The sequence below is a fragment of the Monodon monoceros genome, unplaced genomic scaffold (genome assembly GCF_005190385.1).
Source record: "Monodon monoceros isolate NGI ecotype Baffin Bay Population unplaced genomic scaffold, NGI_Narwhal_1 Super_Scaffold_4, whole genome shotgun sequence".
Taxonomy (NCBI): domain Eukaryota; kingdom Metazoa; phylum Chordata; class Mammalia; order Artiodactyla; family Monodontidae; genus Monodon; species Monodon monoceros.
Window position 1 is genome coordinate 56381713 of NW_021703781.1, and position 17172 is coordinate 56398884.

General features: G+C 53.8%; 1 protein-coding gene across 1 annotated transcript; it reads left to right on the top strand.

Moving 5' to 3' along the window:
• Positions 1 to 2074: 2074 nt before the first annotated feature.
• Positions 2075 to 17120, top strand: MFSD13A (major facilitator superfamily domain containing 13A). Its single transcript, XM_029245492.1, has 9 exons — positions 2075 to 2180; positions 10002 to 10244; positions 10677 to 10759; positions 11342 to 11794; positions 11944 to 12070; positions 12887 to 12983; positions 13548 to 13719; positions 13795 to 13988; positions 15466 to 17120. Exons 2-9 carry the CDS (start codon positions 10077 to 10079, stop codon positions 15726 to 15728), a joined length of 1557 nt encoding a protein of 518 aa, XP_029101325.1. The 5' UTR covers positions 2075 to 2180; positions 10002 to 10076; the 3' UTR covers positions 15729 to 17120.
• The last annotated feature ends 52 nt before the right edge of the window (positions 17121 to 17172 follow it).

A 17172-nucleotide genomic window follows, 5' to 3' on the forward strand; every position in this document is an offset into this window, starting at 1 on the left:
AGGGCTGAGGGAACTCAGAGTGGGGTATTCAGTGCAACACAGGAGCCAAAGTCTTTCCTATAAGGTCACATCAGTTCCAGCCCCTTGGCAGCTCTCCGCATTCTCCTGTTCCCCCACGGGATACCCAGGGAGGGCTAAGTAAAGGTTCAGTGTTGCTTTGAAATAAAGGCACATGCTGGCCAGAGATGGAACGGCAGAGGGACTCCTTTAGTCAATTTATGGAGGCCCTAGTGTACCAGACTCTATGCTGAATGCTGGTTTCCTGCCCTTCCTGCCCTCTATTCTCACAGCCAGTAAAGCATAGATGGGGGTAAGGGGTAAGGATGGGAGAGAAATGGTAATCTTCCTTCTAGTCATGAGGGCTTTCTGGAGCATGAGGGGTTTCATCAATTGCTTGAAGTCTAGAAAAGAGATGATGTGTGTGTGGCCAAGAGGAGACCTAGGAGGTAAGAAGAGGGTCTGAAAAGGCAGGACTGGGGAGGAGGAAAGTGAGACAGACTGGTGGGAAACGAACGCTGGGGACAAGGTTCTTGGGGCCTCTGGGGCTCCCGAGGAACTTGTTGAACAGACTCTAGCACCTGGACACCCGGGCTCTTGTGCTGGACTGTTTGCTCTGGGTGGGCCCTTGCCAGGTTGTCAGGAAGGAGGCAGAGGATGATACTCCTGTTGACAACAGAACTCTTACACCCCTATTTCTCATTTAATGCCCACAAAATCCCTCTAAGGAGTAAAACAGAGGCTCACAAAAAGAGCATCCCCAAAAAAGAAGTGGTGGAGCTAGGGAACTGAGTCCCAGTTCCCCCAGAAGCCAAAAGCCACACTCATGGCCCCATATCCCAGGGTAGGGAAACAGCAAGTCTGGAGTCTGTGCCGTCTAATTGCCTAGAAATCTAAGTAGGCTTACAGGCCTGTTGGGAGAAGACGTGGGACATCCTTACCAGACTAGACTGAGCAAAACAAAACTTGACTTTCAGGGTCTGGGCAGGGGTAGGAAGAGGGAAGACTCCTGTTCTGAGAGTCAGAAAGTCTGGGTTCCAACTTGTCTGGGCCTCTTGCTTGCTGTGTGAAAGTCACTGAATCTCTCCCAACCTCAGTTTCCTCATCTGTAAAATGGGGATAATAGCACCTACCTCCCAGGGATGACTATGTGAGGACTCAACAAGATAATGCATGTAGAGTGCTTAACACAGCACTGGGCACATTGTAAGAGCTCCGTAGCCTTATATTTTACTATTACTATTAATATGAGGAGGTTGGGACTTCCCTGGTGGTGCAGTGGATAAGACTCTGAGCTCCCAAGGCAGGGGGCCCGGGTTTGATCCCTGGTCAGGGAACTAGATCCCATATGCATGCCGCAACTAAGAGCTCGCATGCCACAACTAAGGAGCCCACGTGCCGCAACTAACACCTGGTGCAACCGAAAAAAAAAAAGAAACGAAAAAAATAGTAAGAAGAAGAAGAGGTTGGGCTGCTTGGTTGCTCTCTCAGGGCCTGGTGCCTGTGGCCTGAACCCTGGTGCCCACAGCTCAAGCTGGGCCTGTCCACTCTTGAGGAACTCACAATCCAGCATCAGGGAGTCCCAGGTCGTGCCACTGTCATCTTCTTATCTGTCTCAGCTGTGCATCCAGTCACATCACAAGGCTTGAAGGAAGGTGCTGAGCTCTCTTCATTTTCCGAATTAATAGTAGGGGTGGGGGACTTCCCCGGAGGTCTAGTGGTTAAGACTCCTGGCTTCCACTGCAGTGGGTGCAGATTCGATCCCTGGTGGGTTAATTAAGATCCCACCAGCCGCACGACAGGCAAAAAAAAAAAGGACGGGGGAGAGGATGGGAAGCTCTCAGAAAAAACCTTGTTGATTTGAACTGAAATGACACTAAGCCTTCGTGGAAGTGAGAGGGAGGCGGTGAACCGGCCAGGAATACAGACAATCTGCCCGTCTTTTGCTGGCGCCCACGTCCTCTTTTTGGTCCCTAAGGGCAAGCGCCCGTAACAAATATGGCGGCGGCAGCCTCGGGCGCGAGCACCTACCGAAGCAGCGGTCCCGGAGCCACGCGGAGCCAATCGCTGGGCAGGAGCGGAAGAAGGGGTTGGAGAAGCTCCTGGAGGCCTGCGCGCAGGCGCACTGGCTGGCACCTGGCTCCGGGCAGCCGCGGGATTAGGCTTCTCCTGCCACAATTTCGGTGAGAGGCCGGCCCGCGGCCGGGGCTTGGGGGTAGGAGCGGGCCGGACTAGGGGCCAATCGGTCACAAAGGACACACCCGAAGGGTACAGGAATGCTGTCTGCTCTGGGAGTCCTGGGGGCTGTCTGTGGGAGTCCCTGAAGTGATCTGGGTGTGGCTTGAGAGAGTGCCTCGGGGCAGGGTGGGAGAAGCTTGGGCTCAAGGGGTGAGGATGGAATTCTTGCAGAGGGACTCCCTGGGGTCGCATGATGCATTCAGGCCGGGATCCATTTCATTAGCATAATGGCCTTTAACCCTGGTGGCGTTGTAGAACGAATTGGGGAGCTTTAAAAGAACACTGATGCTGGGCCCCATCCTTAGAAATTACGATTTAATTGGTCAGGGGTGAGGCTTGGGCTTTGGTGTTATTGAGCAGCTCCTCAGGTGATTTTAATGTGCAGACAAGCTGGAGAACCACCACATGGTTCAGTGCCAGCTATTGAGTAAGGAACTCCTGGGTTGTTCCCAGACTCCTCTGTGGCTCGCGAGGGGTGCATGGTCCTGAGGTGAAGTTGCTGATCCTCCAGTGCTGCTGTAGTAACCTGCGGAGCAGGGAGGGAAAGGGAGAAGGTCCCTCCCCCCAGTAGGGTGAAGTTCGTTTCCAGCCTGAGGAGGAGGATGGGCCCATTAGTCACTGCATGGAAAGTGGGCACCCCTCCAGGGTTGGGCGTCCCCAACAGCCCTGCCAGGGCTGGTCCTGCCGTGGGGAGACTGAGCAGGGAGACAAAGGGGGTGTGAAACGAGAAACACAGAAGACAATTCAGAGGTCACTGGCTTGTTGAAAAAAGGGCACACCTAATATTTGCGCAGGGTATAATACCTTTCATATTCATTTGATACTGCCGGGACAGGCAGAGAATGGAATTTTCTCCCGCTTTGCAGATGTAGGAATAAACTCAGAGAGCTAGTTAGTGATAAGGTTCAAACTTGACCCAGGGCTCCCAAATCCAAATTATGCTTATTAGTAGATTTTTTCCCTCCATACTAATAGCTTCTCATACGGTCTCTAGTCCTTCTGAAAGGAATCAGAAGCTAACACCTGCCCTCTTTCTGAAGCCCCTCACCCCAGGGGCCCAGTCTGTCATTCTTGGTTTCCTCTACCAAATTCATCAGCCCCCTACTCACCACAGGCTGGTTCAGAAATCAGGGAGCTGCTACTGTTTCTATCATTTTCTGGTTCTTTATCTCCCAGAAGCCTGATGGGGTGAGGAAGGGAGAGTTTTTACATGATGCTGGGGGCTCCTTCTAAACATCTGATTCTGTCACCTGGCCACTCCCAGTGCCCCCCATCCTATTGTCCTCAGGATAGGATCTTGTGTATGGTTTCCAAAGCCCTTCCTGATCTGGTGTGTATCAATTTTCCTTAGCACACGGGTGAAAGCTTAATAAGTGTTACATTTTGTTATTATCAGTGTTCCTCTTTGTTGCCTCACCTGTTGCCTTGCTGTCCATGTTTCACATCAGGGTTCCCCAGGTTGCCTCTTTTTGACTCCCACAGCCAAGCAGAATGCAGAGCTGAGGGGCACAGTGGGATATGGGGAGGACACTCCTCCTATGGCTGCTGCTCTCTCGTTGGGCTGCGGATGTCCATATTGGCCTTTTAGGGGCAAATTGACCCAGAAGGTATTAATTGAGCACTTACTGTGTGGTGAAGGAGCCTGGTGGAAGCTGGGAGTCCAGATCAGGGGCGGGTCTGACCTGGCCCTGCCTTTAAGGAGCTTGGGTGCTGGAGAAGGGTTAGGGAGACATTTGGATCCTGATACAGAGCCAAGGGACCTGAAAAGGGGAGAGAACACCTGACTTGGTGCCCTTGGGAAGGTATGTGCCCCTGAACTGGGCCTTGCTTGAATCAGCAGGATTTGATACAATTGTGGTGGCGGTATGGGCCTAGTGATGTGAGAAATGCTGAGTTTTGGGGATTTTTTTTTAGTCAGAAGCACCTGTTTTGAATTTTGGCTCTAGCACTTAATAGCTGTGTGATTTGGGGCCAGCTATTTAACCTTCAGAGCCTTGGTTTCTTCACTTACAAGATGAGGATGGAAATAGTAACAAGAGTTGTAAGGATTCATGATGATAGGTGTAAAAACTAGGCATATCCTATATATCTGAGAAATGGTATGTAGTTACATCTAGGGTGTTTTAGGTGGAAGGAACAACATGAACAAAGGTTGGAGGTGGCATTTAAAAAAGAATTTGATGGATGGCAGGATATACCAAGCAGTGAGAAGCATCAATGTTGAGTGCTGAAAAGACAACTTCAGTCATGTATTTGGCAGAGGGGACACTGACTGCAACTCTTTAAAGATCATAAAGCCAAACTTCAGAGACATGAAAAAGAAGAAGAATAGCTACATTAAAAAATTTTTTTTATTTATTTATTTTTAGCTGTGTTGGGTCTTCGTTGCTGCGCGTGGGCTTTCTCTAGTTGCGGTGAGCCAGGGCTACTCTTCGTTGTGGTGCGTGGACTTCTTATTGCGGTGGCTTCTCTTCTTGTGGTGCACGGGCTCTAGAGCGCAGGCTCAGTTGTGGCGCACAGGCTTAGTTGCTCTGCGGCGTGTGGGATCTTCCCGGACCAGGGCTCGAACCCGTGTCTCCTGCATTGGCAGGTGGATTCTTAACCACTGTGCCACCAGGGAAGCCCATGAATAGCTACATTTTATTGAGGGTCTTCTCAGTGCCAGGCACTAGGCTTGGTGCTTTATATATCTTTTGCATTTCAGCCCTACAGCAATCTAAGAGGTTGGCGTTGTCATCCCCACTTTATAGATGAGGAAACTGAGGCCCAGGGAGAGGGAGTGGCTGGCTCAAGGCCACACAACTGCGACCATACCAGCGGGGGGCATGGGAGATGGGCTCTGGGGCCACCAGCAGGCTCTCCTGCTAGGTGCCAAGGTGAGGGTGGAGTTGGTTGCAGGTTACAGGTTATCTCAGCCAGGTTATGCAACTAGGCTGGTGTGGGCCACAAGCCTTCCTCCCCCGAGAGGCAGGGGTGTTGTTCTCTGTGGGGGTGGAGTGGGGGTGGGGAGGGCTATTAGAGGAGGCAGTTCCTGACAGAGGAGTGGAATCTGGAGTGACCCTGCATACTCCTCCCCCAGCTTTTTTTCCCGGGGCAGAGGCTTACCTGGACAGGTTGCTTTGCCTCTAGATCTGGTCCATGGTAGTGGTCTGTCTCTGGTACTCATGAACATCATCTGGGCCCATGCTCCTTGCAGGCCGTCCTCTTCTGACTTTCCCCCTTGTGCCTTGATTTTTCTCTCAAACTCCCCTACCACAGGAAGGGGCCTGATTACCAGCATATTCCCCTGCTCCTACCCTGATCTGTTATAAGTGAGCCCAAGGAAATGCCAGTTTCTGAGCACATTTCTGTCGGTGCTCTGGGCTTCCTAGATATAGTTTAATCCTCCCTGCATTCCTATAAAGATAGGCACTGTTACTCCCATTTTACAGGTGAGGAAACCAAGGTTCAGACAAGCTCAGACCTTGCCTGCAGTTACAGTTAGTAGAAAGTTCAGTTGAGATGTAAACCCAGGCCGTTCTGATGGCAAAAGTCATACTTTTTCCATCTCACTGCACTTTGAGGTTTTCTACTGTTGCCCCAGCGTGGGCGCAGGGAACCAGCTGCTGGAGGCTGGGGACCTTGCCTGTAGGGTCCATCTTCTCCAGTAACCAGGGCAGGCCACTGGACATCTGGGTAGGGGTGCCGGGAGATTTCACTCCCTTTGGACAAAGGCTTTCAAGGTGAGGGAGGGGAGTTCTGAAAGGCCCTGGGGAATCAGAGGAGGTGACCTGGCTTAAGGATAGCAGCAGAGGTGTACATGGTGCTTTACAGCCCCAAAGCACCTTTAGATTAGCCCACCCCATCCTTGTGTGGTAGGTATGGAGGGTCTGGGAGGCTCGACAGTAGTAATCTCTGAAGTTTGGGTGCTCGCTGCACTTCCTGTGCTCCTTGCATTAGAGTATTTTCTCATGGACTGCTAACCGTAGCCTTAGGAAGGTTGGCCCCATTGTGCAGATCAGGAAACAGGCATAGAGAGGTTTAGCAAATTGCTTCAGGTCACAAGGGTAGGAAATGGTGGAGTTGGGACTTTGGAGACCTCCAGTTGTGTCTTCTTTCCACTATGTTACTTGGAAAGTGCCAAGGAAACTTAAAGGGTGATGGATATGTTCCTGATCTCAATTGTGGCGACAGTTTCACAGGTATACCTATGCCAAAACTGATCAGACTGTACACTTTGAAAATGCGCAGATTATTATTATTTGGGGGCGGGAGGTCTTTTTTTTTTCTTTTTTTCTTTTGGCCATGCTGTGCAGCTTGCAGGATCTCAGTTCCCCAACCAGGGATTGAACCCAGGCCATGGCAGTGAGAGCCCAGAATCCTAACCACTAGGCCACTAGGGGACTTCCTGATATGCAGATTATTATATGTCAGTTGTACCTCAATAAAGCTGTGAAAAGAAAAAGTATTTCCCACCAAATGTTTCTTCAGGGGCTCAAAGCCCCCAGGGAGAGGCCACCTGGATATCCTCCGGCTCTGGGACAAGGTGGCATCATTATGGCCTGGGAGAGATTCTCACAGACTTAGCGGCTGCTTTCAGGTAGTTTTGGCCACTCCTTCTTCTCTCATTGCTTCACCACTAGGGGTGGGCTGGCACAAGGTTGGCACAGGGGATGGGGGGCTGCATACCAATCTCTTGAGTGAATTGCCACTCAGCTTCCATTGAGCCTGAGAGAGACCCCCATGAGATACCGTCCTTATTTTCCCCGCAGAGCCTCTTTCTTACCAGTCACTCCTATAGCAAGAGTGGCTGAGTCCAGAGAGGGAGAGAGAGGGGGAAGACACAGGCCCTGCGCTGGAGAACCCCACAGTCAGGCTGGAGTGTGGGCAGGTGGGAGAGTGCTGTGCAGGGGCAGGAGGCACCAGTGAGGGCCAAGGAGTTGGAGAAGGTCTTCTCGACATGGTGCTGGCTCCTGAGGGATGAGTGAGATGGAGATGAAGACATGGGCAGGGTGCTTCTGGTAGGAGGCACCATCAAGAACAAAGGCCTGGGGGCTTCCCTGGTGGCGCAGTGGTTAAGAATCCGCCTGCCAATGCAAGGGAGATGGGTTCGAGCCCTGGTCCGGGAAGATCCCACATGCCGCGGAGCAACTAAGCCTGTGTGCCGCAACTACTGAGCCTGCGCTCTAGAGCCCACGAGCCACAACTACTGAGCCCTCACACCACAATTACTGAAGCCCTCGCGCCTAGAGCCCGTGCTCCGCAACAAGAGAAGCCACCACAATGAGAAGCCCACACACCACAATGAAGAGTAGACCCCGCTCGCCGCAACCGGAGAAAACCTATGCGCAGCAACGAAGACCAAATGCAGCCAAAAATGGATAAATAAATAAATAAATTTATTTAAAAAAAAAAAAAGAGCAAAGGACTGGCCAGAGGAGACAGTGGCTTGAAGATCCATGGGAGTCTGGGCTGGTCTGGCGGGGAGAGGCCAGACTACAGAGGCCCTTGAAGGCTGGGCAGGGAAGGGGAGCCATGGTTGCTCATGGGGCAAGAACAGGGCCTGGGGGGTCACCACATTTGGACTGGGGCTGGAGTCGGTTCTCCAGGGCCTGACTCTGATGGGGAAACAGAAGTTTCTGTTCTGCATGTGTGCGTGCAAGCATATGGACATGTAAATGAAGCCCATGGGTAGGCTTGGGTCACGAGGACTCAAAGAGAAAACTTCTGAGGAGGTGTATAAGTTTTAGGGCTGCCACAAACTGAGTGGCTTAAGGCAACCTCACAGTTCCTGTAGGGTAGAAATCCAACATCAAGGCATCAGCAGGGTCATGTGCCCTCTGGAGGGAGGCTCTAGGAAAGAATCCTTCCTTGCCTCTTCCTAGCTTCTGGTGGTTGCCTGCAATCCTTAGTGTTCTTTGGCTTGTAGATGCATCACTCAAACTTCTGCCTGCATCTTCACGTGGCTGTCTTCCCTTTGTGTGTGTCTGTCTCTGTGTCCAAATTTCCCTCTCCTTTTAAGGATACCAGTCATTGGATTAGGGCCCACCCTAACTCAGTATGACCTCATCTTAACTTGGTTACATCTGCAAAGATCCTATTTCCAAATAAGGTTGCACTCACAGATACTGGGGGTTAGGACTTGAACTTATCTCTCTGGGGCACATTCAACTCAGAACAGGGAGTTTGAGAGAAGGAAGCCCCCATAGCTTCCCTCTGGGGGTCAGACAAGCACACATGAGATTATTTTTCTGAAAAGAGAACAACAGCTTTGAATCTAAAGAGACAGATAGACTTAATGCCTGGCTGCTTAAAGTGTGGTCATGGACCAGCAGCATTGGTGCCCCCTGGGAGCCTGTTAGAAATGCAGAATCTCAGATTCCTCCCCACGCCTATGGAGGCAAAATCTGCATTTTAACAAAGTCCCCCCCGTGACTTGGAAGCACATTACAGTATGAGAAGCGCTGCTTTATTAAAAATCTGACTTTTATTTGCTTTTCCATCCATGGTCAGTCTAGCCTGCTGGTCTCTGTGCATGAGTCGGCCTGGTTGGGAGCAGGCACTCGTGCTGTCCTTTGTTCTCTCTCTCTTTTTTTTTTTTTTTGCGGTACGCGGGCCTCTCACTGTTGTGGCTTCTTCCTGTTGCGGAGCACAGGCTCCGGACGCGCAGGCCCAGCGGCCATGGCTTATGGGCCCAGCCGGTCCGCAGCATGTGGGATCTTCCTGGACCGGGGCACGAACCCGCATCCCCTGCATCAGCAGGCGGACTCTCAACCACTGCGCCACCAGGGAAGCCCTGTTCTCTCTTTTCATGTAACATGTTCTTGAGTTTCTCTCCACTGTGTTGAGGTTGCCCATGTACTTGGCCTTTCTGGAGAGCATCGGGCTTGTTGAGCCTGTCCCTTTGTTGTGTTCCTGGGCTGTGTCCAGCTTTTGGCTGTTTATAAATGTTGCTGCCATGAACAGCTCTGTACATGTTCCCTTGGGGTTAGTTCCTTGAGGTGGAATTTCCGGAATCAAAGTGCGTGAGCAGTTGTGGACTCTTATCATATCTTATCACTTGTATATCCCTATGAAACCTGCCATCACAGCAGGTTTCTCCATTCTACCCAGCAGTCCATAGGAACCCAACTTGGGAGGTCAAGTGGCAGAAAAGCCTTTGGAGCCAGACAGGTCAGGGTTCAAATCTACTTTTTTGCTGTGCAACACTGGGCAAATTACTTAACATCTCTGAGCTTGGGGTTGCTCTCCTATAATATTGTAATAGTGCTGTAAACTTTGTAGGGATTTTATAAAGATGATAATGAGATCACTAACGTCCATTTATTGAGCACTCCATGAGTTACCTCATTTAATCCTTATATTCCTCTGAGTAGCCATGATCATCCACTTTTCCTTTTTACAGAAGAGAAAACTGAGGCTGGGGTTAAGTAGCTTGCCCGAGGTGCCACTGTAGGCACAGTATGTGCCCAAGCCCAGGGTTGTCATGTATGGACCGTTAAGGTTGAGTAAAGTATGGATGAAAGAAGATACTGGGCACAGCGCGCTAGCACGCGACCTGGCTCAGCACTTGCTGGCTGGCTGCCTTCTCTTCCCACGCCTTTATCCGTTTCCTTGGGTTACTCTCCAGTAGTGGTATCTAGTCCAGCATTGTTTTAGCTGGACATCATTGACGATTCCCCAGTTTTGTTTTATGTACAGACTTTCTCCCAGTGAGATGACTCAGAGGTCTGGGGTTAGATCAGCTGGCTCTGATCCCTGCAGCTAACTGGCTTCTTCTTCCCCAGGGACAAGGATGGTCAGACTGCCCGTGGCCATGAGCGCTCCTCAGTACTCCTGGGGCTGAGGCTGGGCTGGCCGCCATGGGGCTGGGTGGGCCCTGGGCCTGGCTGCTGGGCCTGCCCACGGCCATGGTCTATGGCTCCCTGGCCCTCTTCATCTCTGTCCTGCACAACGTGTTCCTGCTTTACTACGTGGACACCTTTGTCTCAGTGTACAAGATCAACAAAGCTGCCTTCTGGGTCGGAGAGGTAGGCCAGAGCTGGGGCAGCTAGCCAGGGTGGGAGCCAGGCAGATGGCAGGGCTGGATCCTGCCCAGCCAGGAGCTTGGGGCAAGCCAGGTTGCCCACCGAGATTCAGCAAGAAAAGCTGGAGCTGGAGGCCTTGATGACTCCTCAGTGAGGATTACGCCAGCTCTCCTGGCCTCTGTCTCGTGAGCCAGGCACTGTTCTATGTATGCACATTTATAATATATTCACATATATTTATCAGCTGGGCCCTGGATGGGTGGGAGTTTGATGGGACAGTCGCTATGGGTTATAACAGAGGGACTGACCTGAGCAAAGGTTTGCAGGAAGGAAAGCAGGGGTCATCTCTGAGAGGTGGCGAGCAGGCTGGGATGGAGAAAGCCCTGGAGAGGAGGCTGCCTGGAGCCCACCTGCCCGTTTCCCCTCTGCCCACAGACGGTGTTTCTCCTCTGGAACAGCCTCAATGACCCCCTGTTCGGCTGGCTGAGTGACCGTCAGTTCCTCAGCTCCCAGCCCCGGTTTGTTTCCTGAGGATGGCTCAGAGCTGGTTCTGTCCCACCTACCCCCTCCCAGAGCTGGAGGACCCCTGCCTGTGTTTGGGGTGGGGAAGAAAGGGAGACCATTTCCAGCTGTTGTGCAGGCTTCCTCCTTTCCCAAGGTCAGGCAGACTCTGTCCAGTTTGAAGAAGTGGCCTTGGCTGGCTGCTGCCTTGCTCAGCTCGGGGAGAAATGTACCCCCGCTTGGCTTATCAGGCCCTCAGGACGGGGCTCCGTGCAGCAAACACTCTGCTGCTTCTGGCACATTTCTTTAGCCCATCCCTGCTCGGGCCCATCACTGCCCCCAAGCTTGAGGAATGGGTATCCCACCACCCTTTGGCCGTCAGCCCTGGCAGGCTGGTAAGAGAGCAGAGGGGAGAGTGTACCCACTGGTGAGTTGTGCTTCCTAAATCAGGGGTTGAACTCAGGGCTCAGTGGGACCACCCTGGTGTGAGTCCCATGCTCTGGGCCTCTGTTGTTCCCTCCTCTGGGCCCCTGGCAGGGGGAACTGGGGCCTGCCAAGGCTGTAGGGGCATCTCCCAACAGCACCCCTCTCCCTGGCAGGTCAGGCGCCAGGCTCTCCTCAAGGGCCGTGGTGCTGGCACGGGTGCGGGCGCTGGGCTGGCATGGGCCGCTGCTGGCGCTGTCGTTCCTGGCGTTCTGGGTGCCCTGGGCCCCAGCTGGCCTGCAGTTCTTGCTGTGCCTGTGCCTCTATGATGGCTTCCTGACGCTCGTGGACCTGCACCATCATGCCTTGCTGGCCGACCTGGCCCTCTCAGCCCACGACCGCACCCACCTCAACTTCTACTGCTCCCTCTTCAGTGCGGCTGGCTCCCTATCTGTCTTTGCCTCCTACGCCTTCTGGAACAAAGAAGACTTCTCTTCCTTCCGTGCCTTCTGCCTGGCACTGGCCGCTGGCTCTGGGCTGGGCTTTGTGGGGGCCACACGGCTGCTGAGGTGGCGGGTGGAGGCGGCCAGCAGGGAACCGGGGTGCCCAACCCTGGCTGTGGATGGCGGGTGAGTGGCCAGCTCCGGCTCTCCAGGGTCCCGCCAGCACTCTGCTGGGTGTGACTGCCATGCTGGGGCCCCTGGCTGGTGGATGGCTGCCGGGTGGGGGATGGCTCTGGCCCAGCCTAGGCCGTTCTTGAATCCCCTCTGCCCCGTAGCCTGTGTGAAGAAGAAGAGCTGCTTCTTGGCGGCGAGGAGACGGGCAGCATCACCTTGGGCCAGTACCTTCGGCAGCTGGCCCGCCACCGGAACTTCCTGTGGTTCGTGGGCATGGACCTGGTGCAGGTACGGGAGCAGTGCCTCCACCCAGTATGGCTACGAATGCCTCACTCAAGGGAACAGGCTCCTCAGAAGCTGGGAAATCAGTTCTGGCCTCGCCTGAGAATGGCTGGGCCATTCAATGGCAGGAGCACAAGTTGGGTTGTTAGATACCTGGATTCTAGCAGCATCTGAGCTCCTAGCTCTCTGCGTCATCTTAGGCTTGTCTCAGTCTCTCGGGGCAGCCATGTCCTCACTGCAAAGTGAGGATATGAAAAAGAGGTGCCCCTTTGGAGACTTTTAAAACACCACATGCCATACCTAAAACATATGTAGTATATAAGCCAACCAAATTTAGAAATAGATTGTTTTTGTGTCATTTAGCTTGTTTTAGCATTGATAGGTTTTATAAGAGAAAAAGCTTTTAATTGTTCTAATGACAACTTTTTCATTCCTTCTAACTTTTAGCAAACTTGATGAGCATAGGAAGTTGGTTTCAGGTTTTGTTGTTGTTGTTTTTTGCGGTACGCGGGTCTCTCACTGCTGTGGCCTCTCCCGTTGTGGAGCACAGGCTCCAGATGCGCAGGCTCAGCGGCCATGGCTCACGGCCCCAGCCGCTCCACGGCATGTGGGATCTTCCCGGACCGGGGCACGAACCCGTGTCCCCTGCATCGGCAGGCGGACTCCCAACCACTGCGCCACCAGGGAAGCCCTGGTTTCAGGTTTTGTTCTGGCATGTTCCACGCCGAGGGACACGGGGGTGGAGGCCGCTCTTGCTCCTGCTGCCCCACCTGCTGGCTTCTGCCCTCTTCCTGGCCTCCTCACTGTCCCTGTTGGTTGCAGGTCTTTCACTGCCACTTCAACAGCAACTTCTTCCCCCTCTTCCTGGAGCATCTGTTGTCAGACCACATCTCCCTCTCCACTGGCTCCTTCCTGTTGGGTGAGTGGGTGCCTCAGGCAGGCCGGAAGGACAAAGGCTTGCACCCCAGAACCCCTAGCCCGGCTGTAGGCACAGCCGCCTCCCCAGCTGGGGCCCAGGTGGCAGAGGGCAGAATCCGTGCTGGGGTTGCACCTCCAGCCCCCGGCTCTGTTTTCCAGAGGGAGGGAGGGAGCCTCTGTGGGTTTGAGTGGGTAGGGCTGCCCTCATGGTGGTCCTCTGGGTGGTGGTGACACCCAGAGGTGAAGTGGTACAGTGGCTGGTTCACAGGGAGGACTACTGTCCTGACAGGCCTGGGTGTGTGTCTTGACCGTGCTTATTCACTGTGTGGCCTTGGGTGTGTTTTATTTCATCTCTTTGGGCCTCCACTTCTCTGTAAAGTAGGAATGATAATAGTACTTACCTTAAAGGGTCGTGAGGACTAAATAAAAGGGTGTGAAGCTCTTAGCACGGAGCCTGAACCTCGTTAGTGTTGGATCAGTGCAAACTCTGATTCCGATGGCCAACTGTGGGCAGTTGTGGAGGCTGTGGCAGTGCCCCCTGACGAGGTCGCACCTCCTTCCCCAGGCATCTCCTATGTCGCTCCGCATCTCAACAATCTCTACTTCCTGCCCCTGTGCCGGCGCTGGGGCGTCTACGCTGTGGTGCGCGGGCTCTTCCTGCTCAAGCTGGGCCTGAGCCTGCTCATGCTGTGCGCTGGCCCCGACCGCCCTGGCCTGCTCTGCCTCTTCATTGCCAGGTATGCCCTGCCCTCCTTCATCCCCACACCTCTGTCCCACCCCTTCATTTTTGTCTGCTCTCTCTCCGCCGGCAGCAACCGTGTCTTCACTGAGGGCACCTGTAAGCTGTTGACCTTGGTGGTCACTGACCTGGTGGACGAGGACCTGGTGCTGAACCACCGCAAGCAGGCGGCCTCAGCGCTTCTCTTTGGCATGGTGGCCTTGGTGACCAAGCCAGGCCAGACCTTCGCCCCGCTTCTGGGCACCTGGCTGCTGTGCTTCTACACAGGTGAGAGCCCAGGGGCTGGCACGGGGCTCTGGAGGCTCCAGGGAGCACAGCTTACCGGGTGTACCAGCTGATCAGCCTGGGATCTGGGTCCATTGAGGGAGAGAATGGCAACCAGCCAACAGAGGCTGGGTCTGGGCCGCCCCCGGCTGCCACCCTTCCTCTGCCTCTCTGCATGTGGGTAGAGGAACTGGGTTACACTCTTTCATTCATTCATTCAACAAATATGTGTGGAATACCTTCTCTGCCAGGTGCTGCTCTAGGTGCCTCTAGGGAGGGAGATAACAAAATAAGACAGACAAGGTCTTTGCCATCGTGGAGCTTATATTCTAGTCAGGGTGTGGGGGTAGGGTCGGCAATAAACAGCCAAACAGGTAGTGATAAGTGCGTTGGTAAAAACTAGCCATTGTGACTGAGAAGCTGCTTAGTGTGGTCCGGGAAGCTCTCTCTGAGGAGGTGACACCCAGGATGTGAACTGAGTGGCGAGGATTTGGTCTACATAGATCTCAGCAAATCCCAGACAGACAGAACTGGAAGTGGGCCCAAGTTATCAAGAGTGGTTTGGCACACTTCCCTGGTGGTGCAGTGGTTAAGAATCCATCTGCCAATGCAGGGGACCTGGGTTCGAGCCCTGGTCCGGGAAGATCCCACATGCCACGGAGCAACTAAGCCCATGTGCCACAACTACTGAGCCTGTGCTCTAGAGCCGTGAGCCACAACTACTGAGCCTACGTGCCACAACTACTGAGCCTGCGCTCTAGAGCCGCGAGTCACAACTACTGAGCCCACGTGCCACAACTACTAAAGCCGGCACGCCTAGAGCCCGTGCTCTGCAAAAAGAGAAGCCACCGCAGTGAGAAGCCCGCGCACCGAAACGAAGAGTAGCCCTGGCTCGCCGCAACTAGAGAAAGCCCGCACACAACAACGAAGACCCAACGCAGCCAAAAATAAATAAAGAAATAAATTTATAAAAAAGAGTGGTTTGGAGATGAGGCTGGAAAAGTGAAGAGGGCTCTGTAGATCTGGGCAGGGTGTGAATCTTATTCTCAGTGCAGCTATTGGGTGGCTTTTAAGTAGGGGAGTGGCCTCGTCTGATTTACACGCTTTAAAGTTCGCTCTGACTGCTGCACGGAGGATGGGCTGTAGGGAGGCTGTGGCACAGGCGATGGAGGCTTGGAGCAGGTGGGGCTGGGGGCTGAAAAGAAGTGTTTGTTTTGGGCTGTGTTTTGGAGTTGGGGGAAGTGAAGGATTGGCTGTTGGGGAGTGGTGAAATTAACTGAGGAATCTAGGAAGACTTCGAGGTTATTGGGGGGATGGCGGTACCATTCCCCAAGAAGAGAAGAACAGGGGAGAAGCAAGTCTGGGGGAGGAATCAAGAGCTGCCATTTGGACACGTGCCCGTGGCGTGTGAGATGCGGCACCGTGGACTGTGGAGGAGACCAGGGCTGACCTGTTCTTTCTGCGGACTCTCTCATCCTAGGTCATGATCTCTTCCAGCAGCCCGCACTGACGCCTGTGGGGAGTGCCCAGCCCTGGCCAGAGCCCCCGGCTCCACCCCCACCACAGGCCCCGACGCTCCGCCAGGGCTGCTTCTACCTGCTGGTGCTGGTGCCCATCACCTGTGCTCTGCTGCAGCTGTTCACCTGGTCCCAGTTCACGCTGTATGGGAGACGCCTGCATGCGGTCAAAGCCCAGCGTCAGAACCTGTCACGGGCCCAAACCCTGGACATTAAGATGGTGTGAGGGGAGCAGCAAGGCCACCCTGCTGAGGACTACCTGCAGCCCTGGGCGGCCAGTCTCTTTCGCCTTCCTGGGGTGCAGCCTGGAGGACAGATGGCGGAGTGGGAGCTCCTGGGGCTGCGCAGGGAGCGTCACTGAGGTCTAAGTTCCTGCTTGGCTGTCGGGCTCAGCTTGGGCAAGGGTTGGGGCGTTTGTGCTCAGGGACCGGCTTCCTCCTATGTGGCAGGAGGAAGAAGAGGATCACGAAGGGAGGGGGCCCGCCCTGTGGTCACGTGGGGTTGCTGTGGGCACAGAGGCCTATCCCCCTTCCTGGCTGGGGCTGGCACCCTATGTGGGCTCGGAAACCACTTTGGCCTAGTCAGAGGAAACTGAGTCCCACCTGCCCCTTGCGGTGGCTTCTCTCAGAACTCTCTGCCTCAGCTGTGCGTGGAGTAGCGCGCCCTAGCTGCTGCAGGGCGCCCGCGTCCCCAGCTGGCCTCTCAGCGATGTTCATTTCATCACAGACTGATCGAAGTCGGTCATTTCTATTCCCACTTCTGAGGTCTGTGCTGTGTGTGGGAGTGGTGGGTTGGGGAACAGGATTCCTTACTTAATAAGAGCAGCCTGAGAGCATTTTCAGAGATGAGTGGGGGGCCACCCACATCAGAGTCACTGGGGTAGCAGGGAGAGCCTGCAGGCCCGTGGCCGCATGGGCCCTTGGGAGCAAAACAGCTTTAAGGCCTGCATTCGTAGCCCCAGTGCGTTTCCCATGTACCACTGCTGGACGTGGTGGGCAAGGAGGAGTGGCCACTTCTAGGCTAGAGGTCCTTAACCTTGGAGTCGCTGGGGAGCTTGCAAAGATGCTGGTGTCTGAGTTGTTCCCCAAGATTCTGATTTCATGGGTCTGGGTACCGCCTGGCACTGGGGTTTCGGAAAGCTCTGTGGTGATTTTACCGTGCAGCTGGGACTGAGAACCTCTGCTTGAGGTCAGCGTTTCTCGGCCTCGGCACTACAGACATTTGGGGCTGGGCTGTTCTTTGTTGTGGATGTTTAGCAGCATCCCTGGCCTCTGCCTACTAGATGTCAGTAGCATCTCCCTCCAGTTGTGACGACCAAACATCTCCGGGCATTGCCAAGTGTGTCCTAAGGGGCAAAACTGACTTTGATTGGGAACCACTGCTCTAGGCCAATGGTTATTTGAGGGTGTGCACAGCGGTTAAGAATGTAGGCCCTAGGGCTATATTGCCTGGGCTCAAATTCTAGCTAACAAAGGGCAGAGCTTTGGGAAATTATATAAGGAATAACAAACATACTTACACTTTGTACGGTTGTTGGGAGAATCAAATGGATTAACATTTGTAAAGTGCCTGGAAAACCGCTCCCCGCTACCCCCCAAGTATACAGGTTTAAAATGGAGAACTGATTAATTAGCATATCTGCGCGTGGGCCCTGGGAACAATATTTTAAT

Coding starts and splice junctions, on each gene's coding strand:
- MFSD13A (XM_029245492.1), top strand. CDS start 10,077: ATGGGGCTGGGTGGGCCCTGGGCCTGGCTGCTGGGCCTGCCCACGGCC. Junction 11,795..11,943: donor ACCCTGGCTGTGGATGGCGG/GTGAGTGGCCAG, acceptor TCTGCCCCGTAG/CCTGTGTGAAGAAGAAGAGC. Junction 12,984..13,547: donor CACTGGCTCCTTCCTGTTGG/GTGAGTGGGTGC, acceptor CTCCTTCCCCAG/GCATCTCCTATGTCGCTCCG.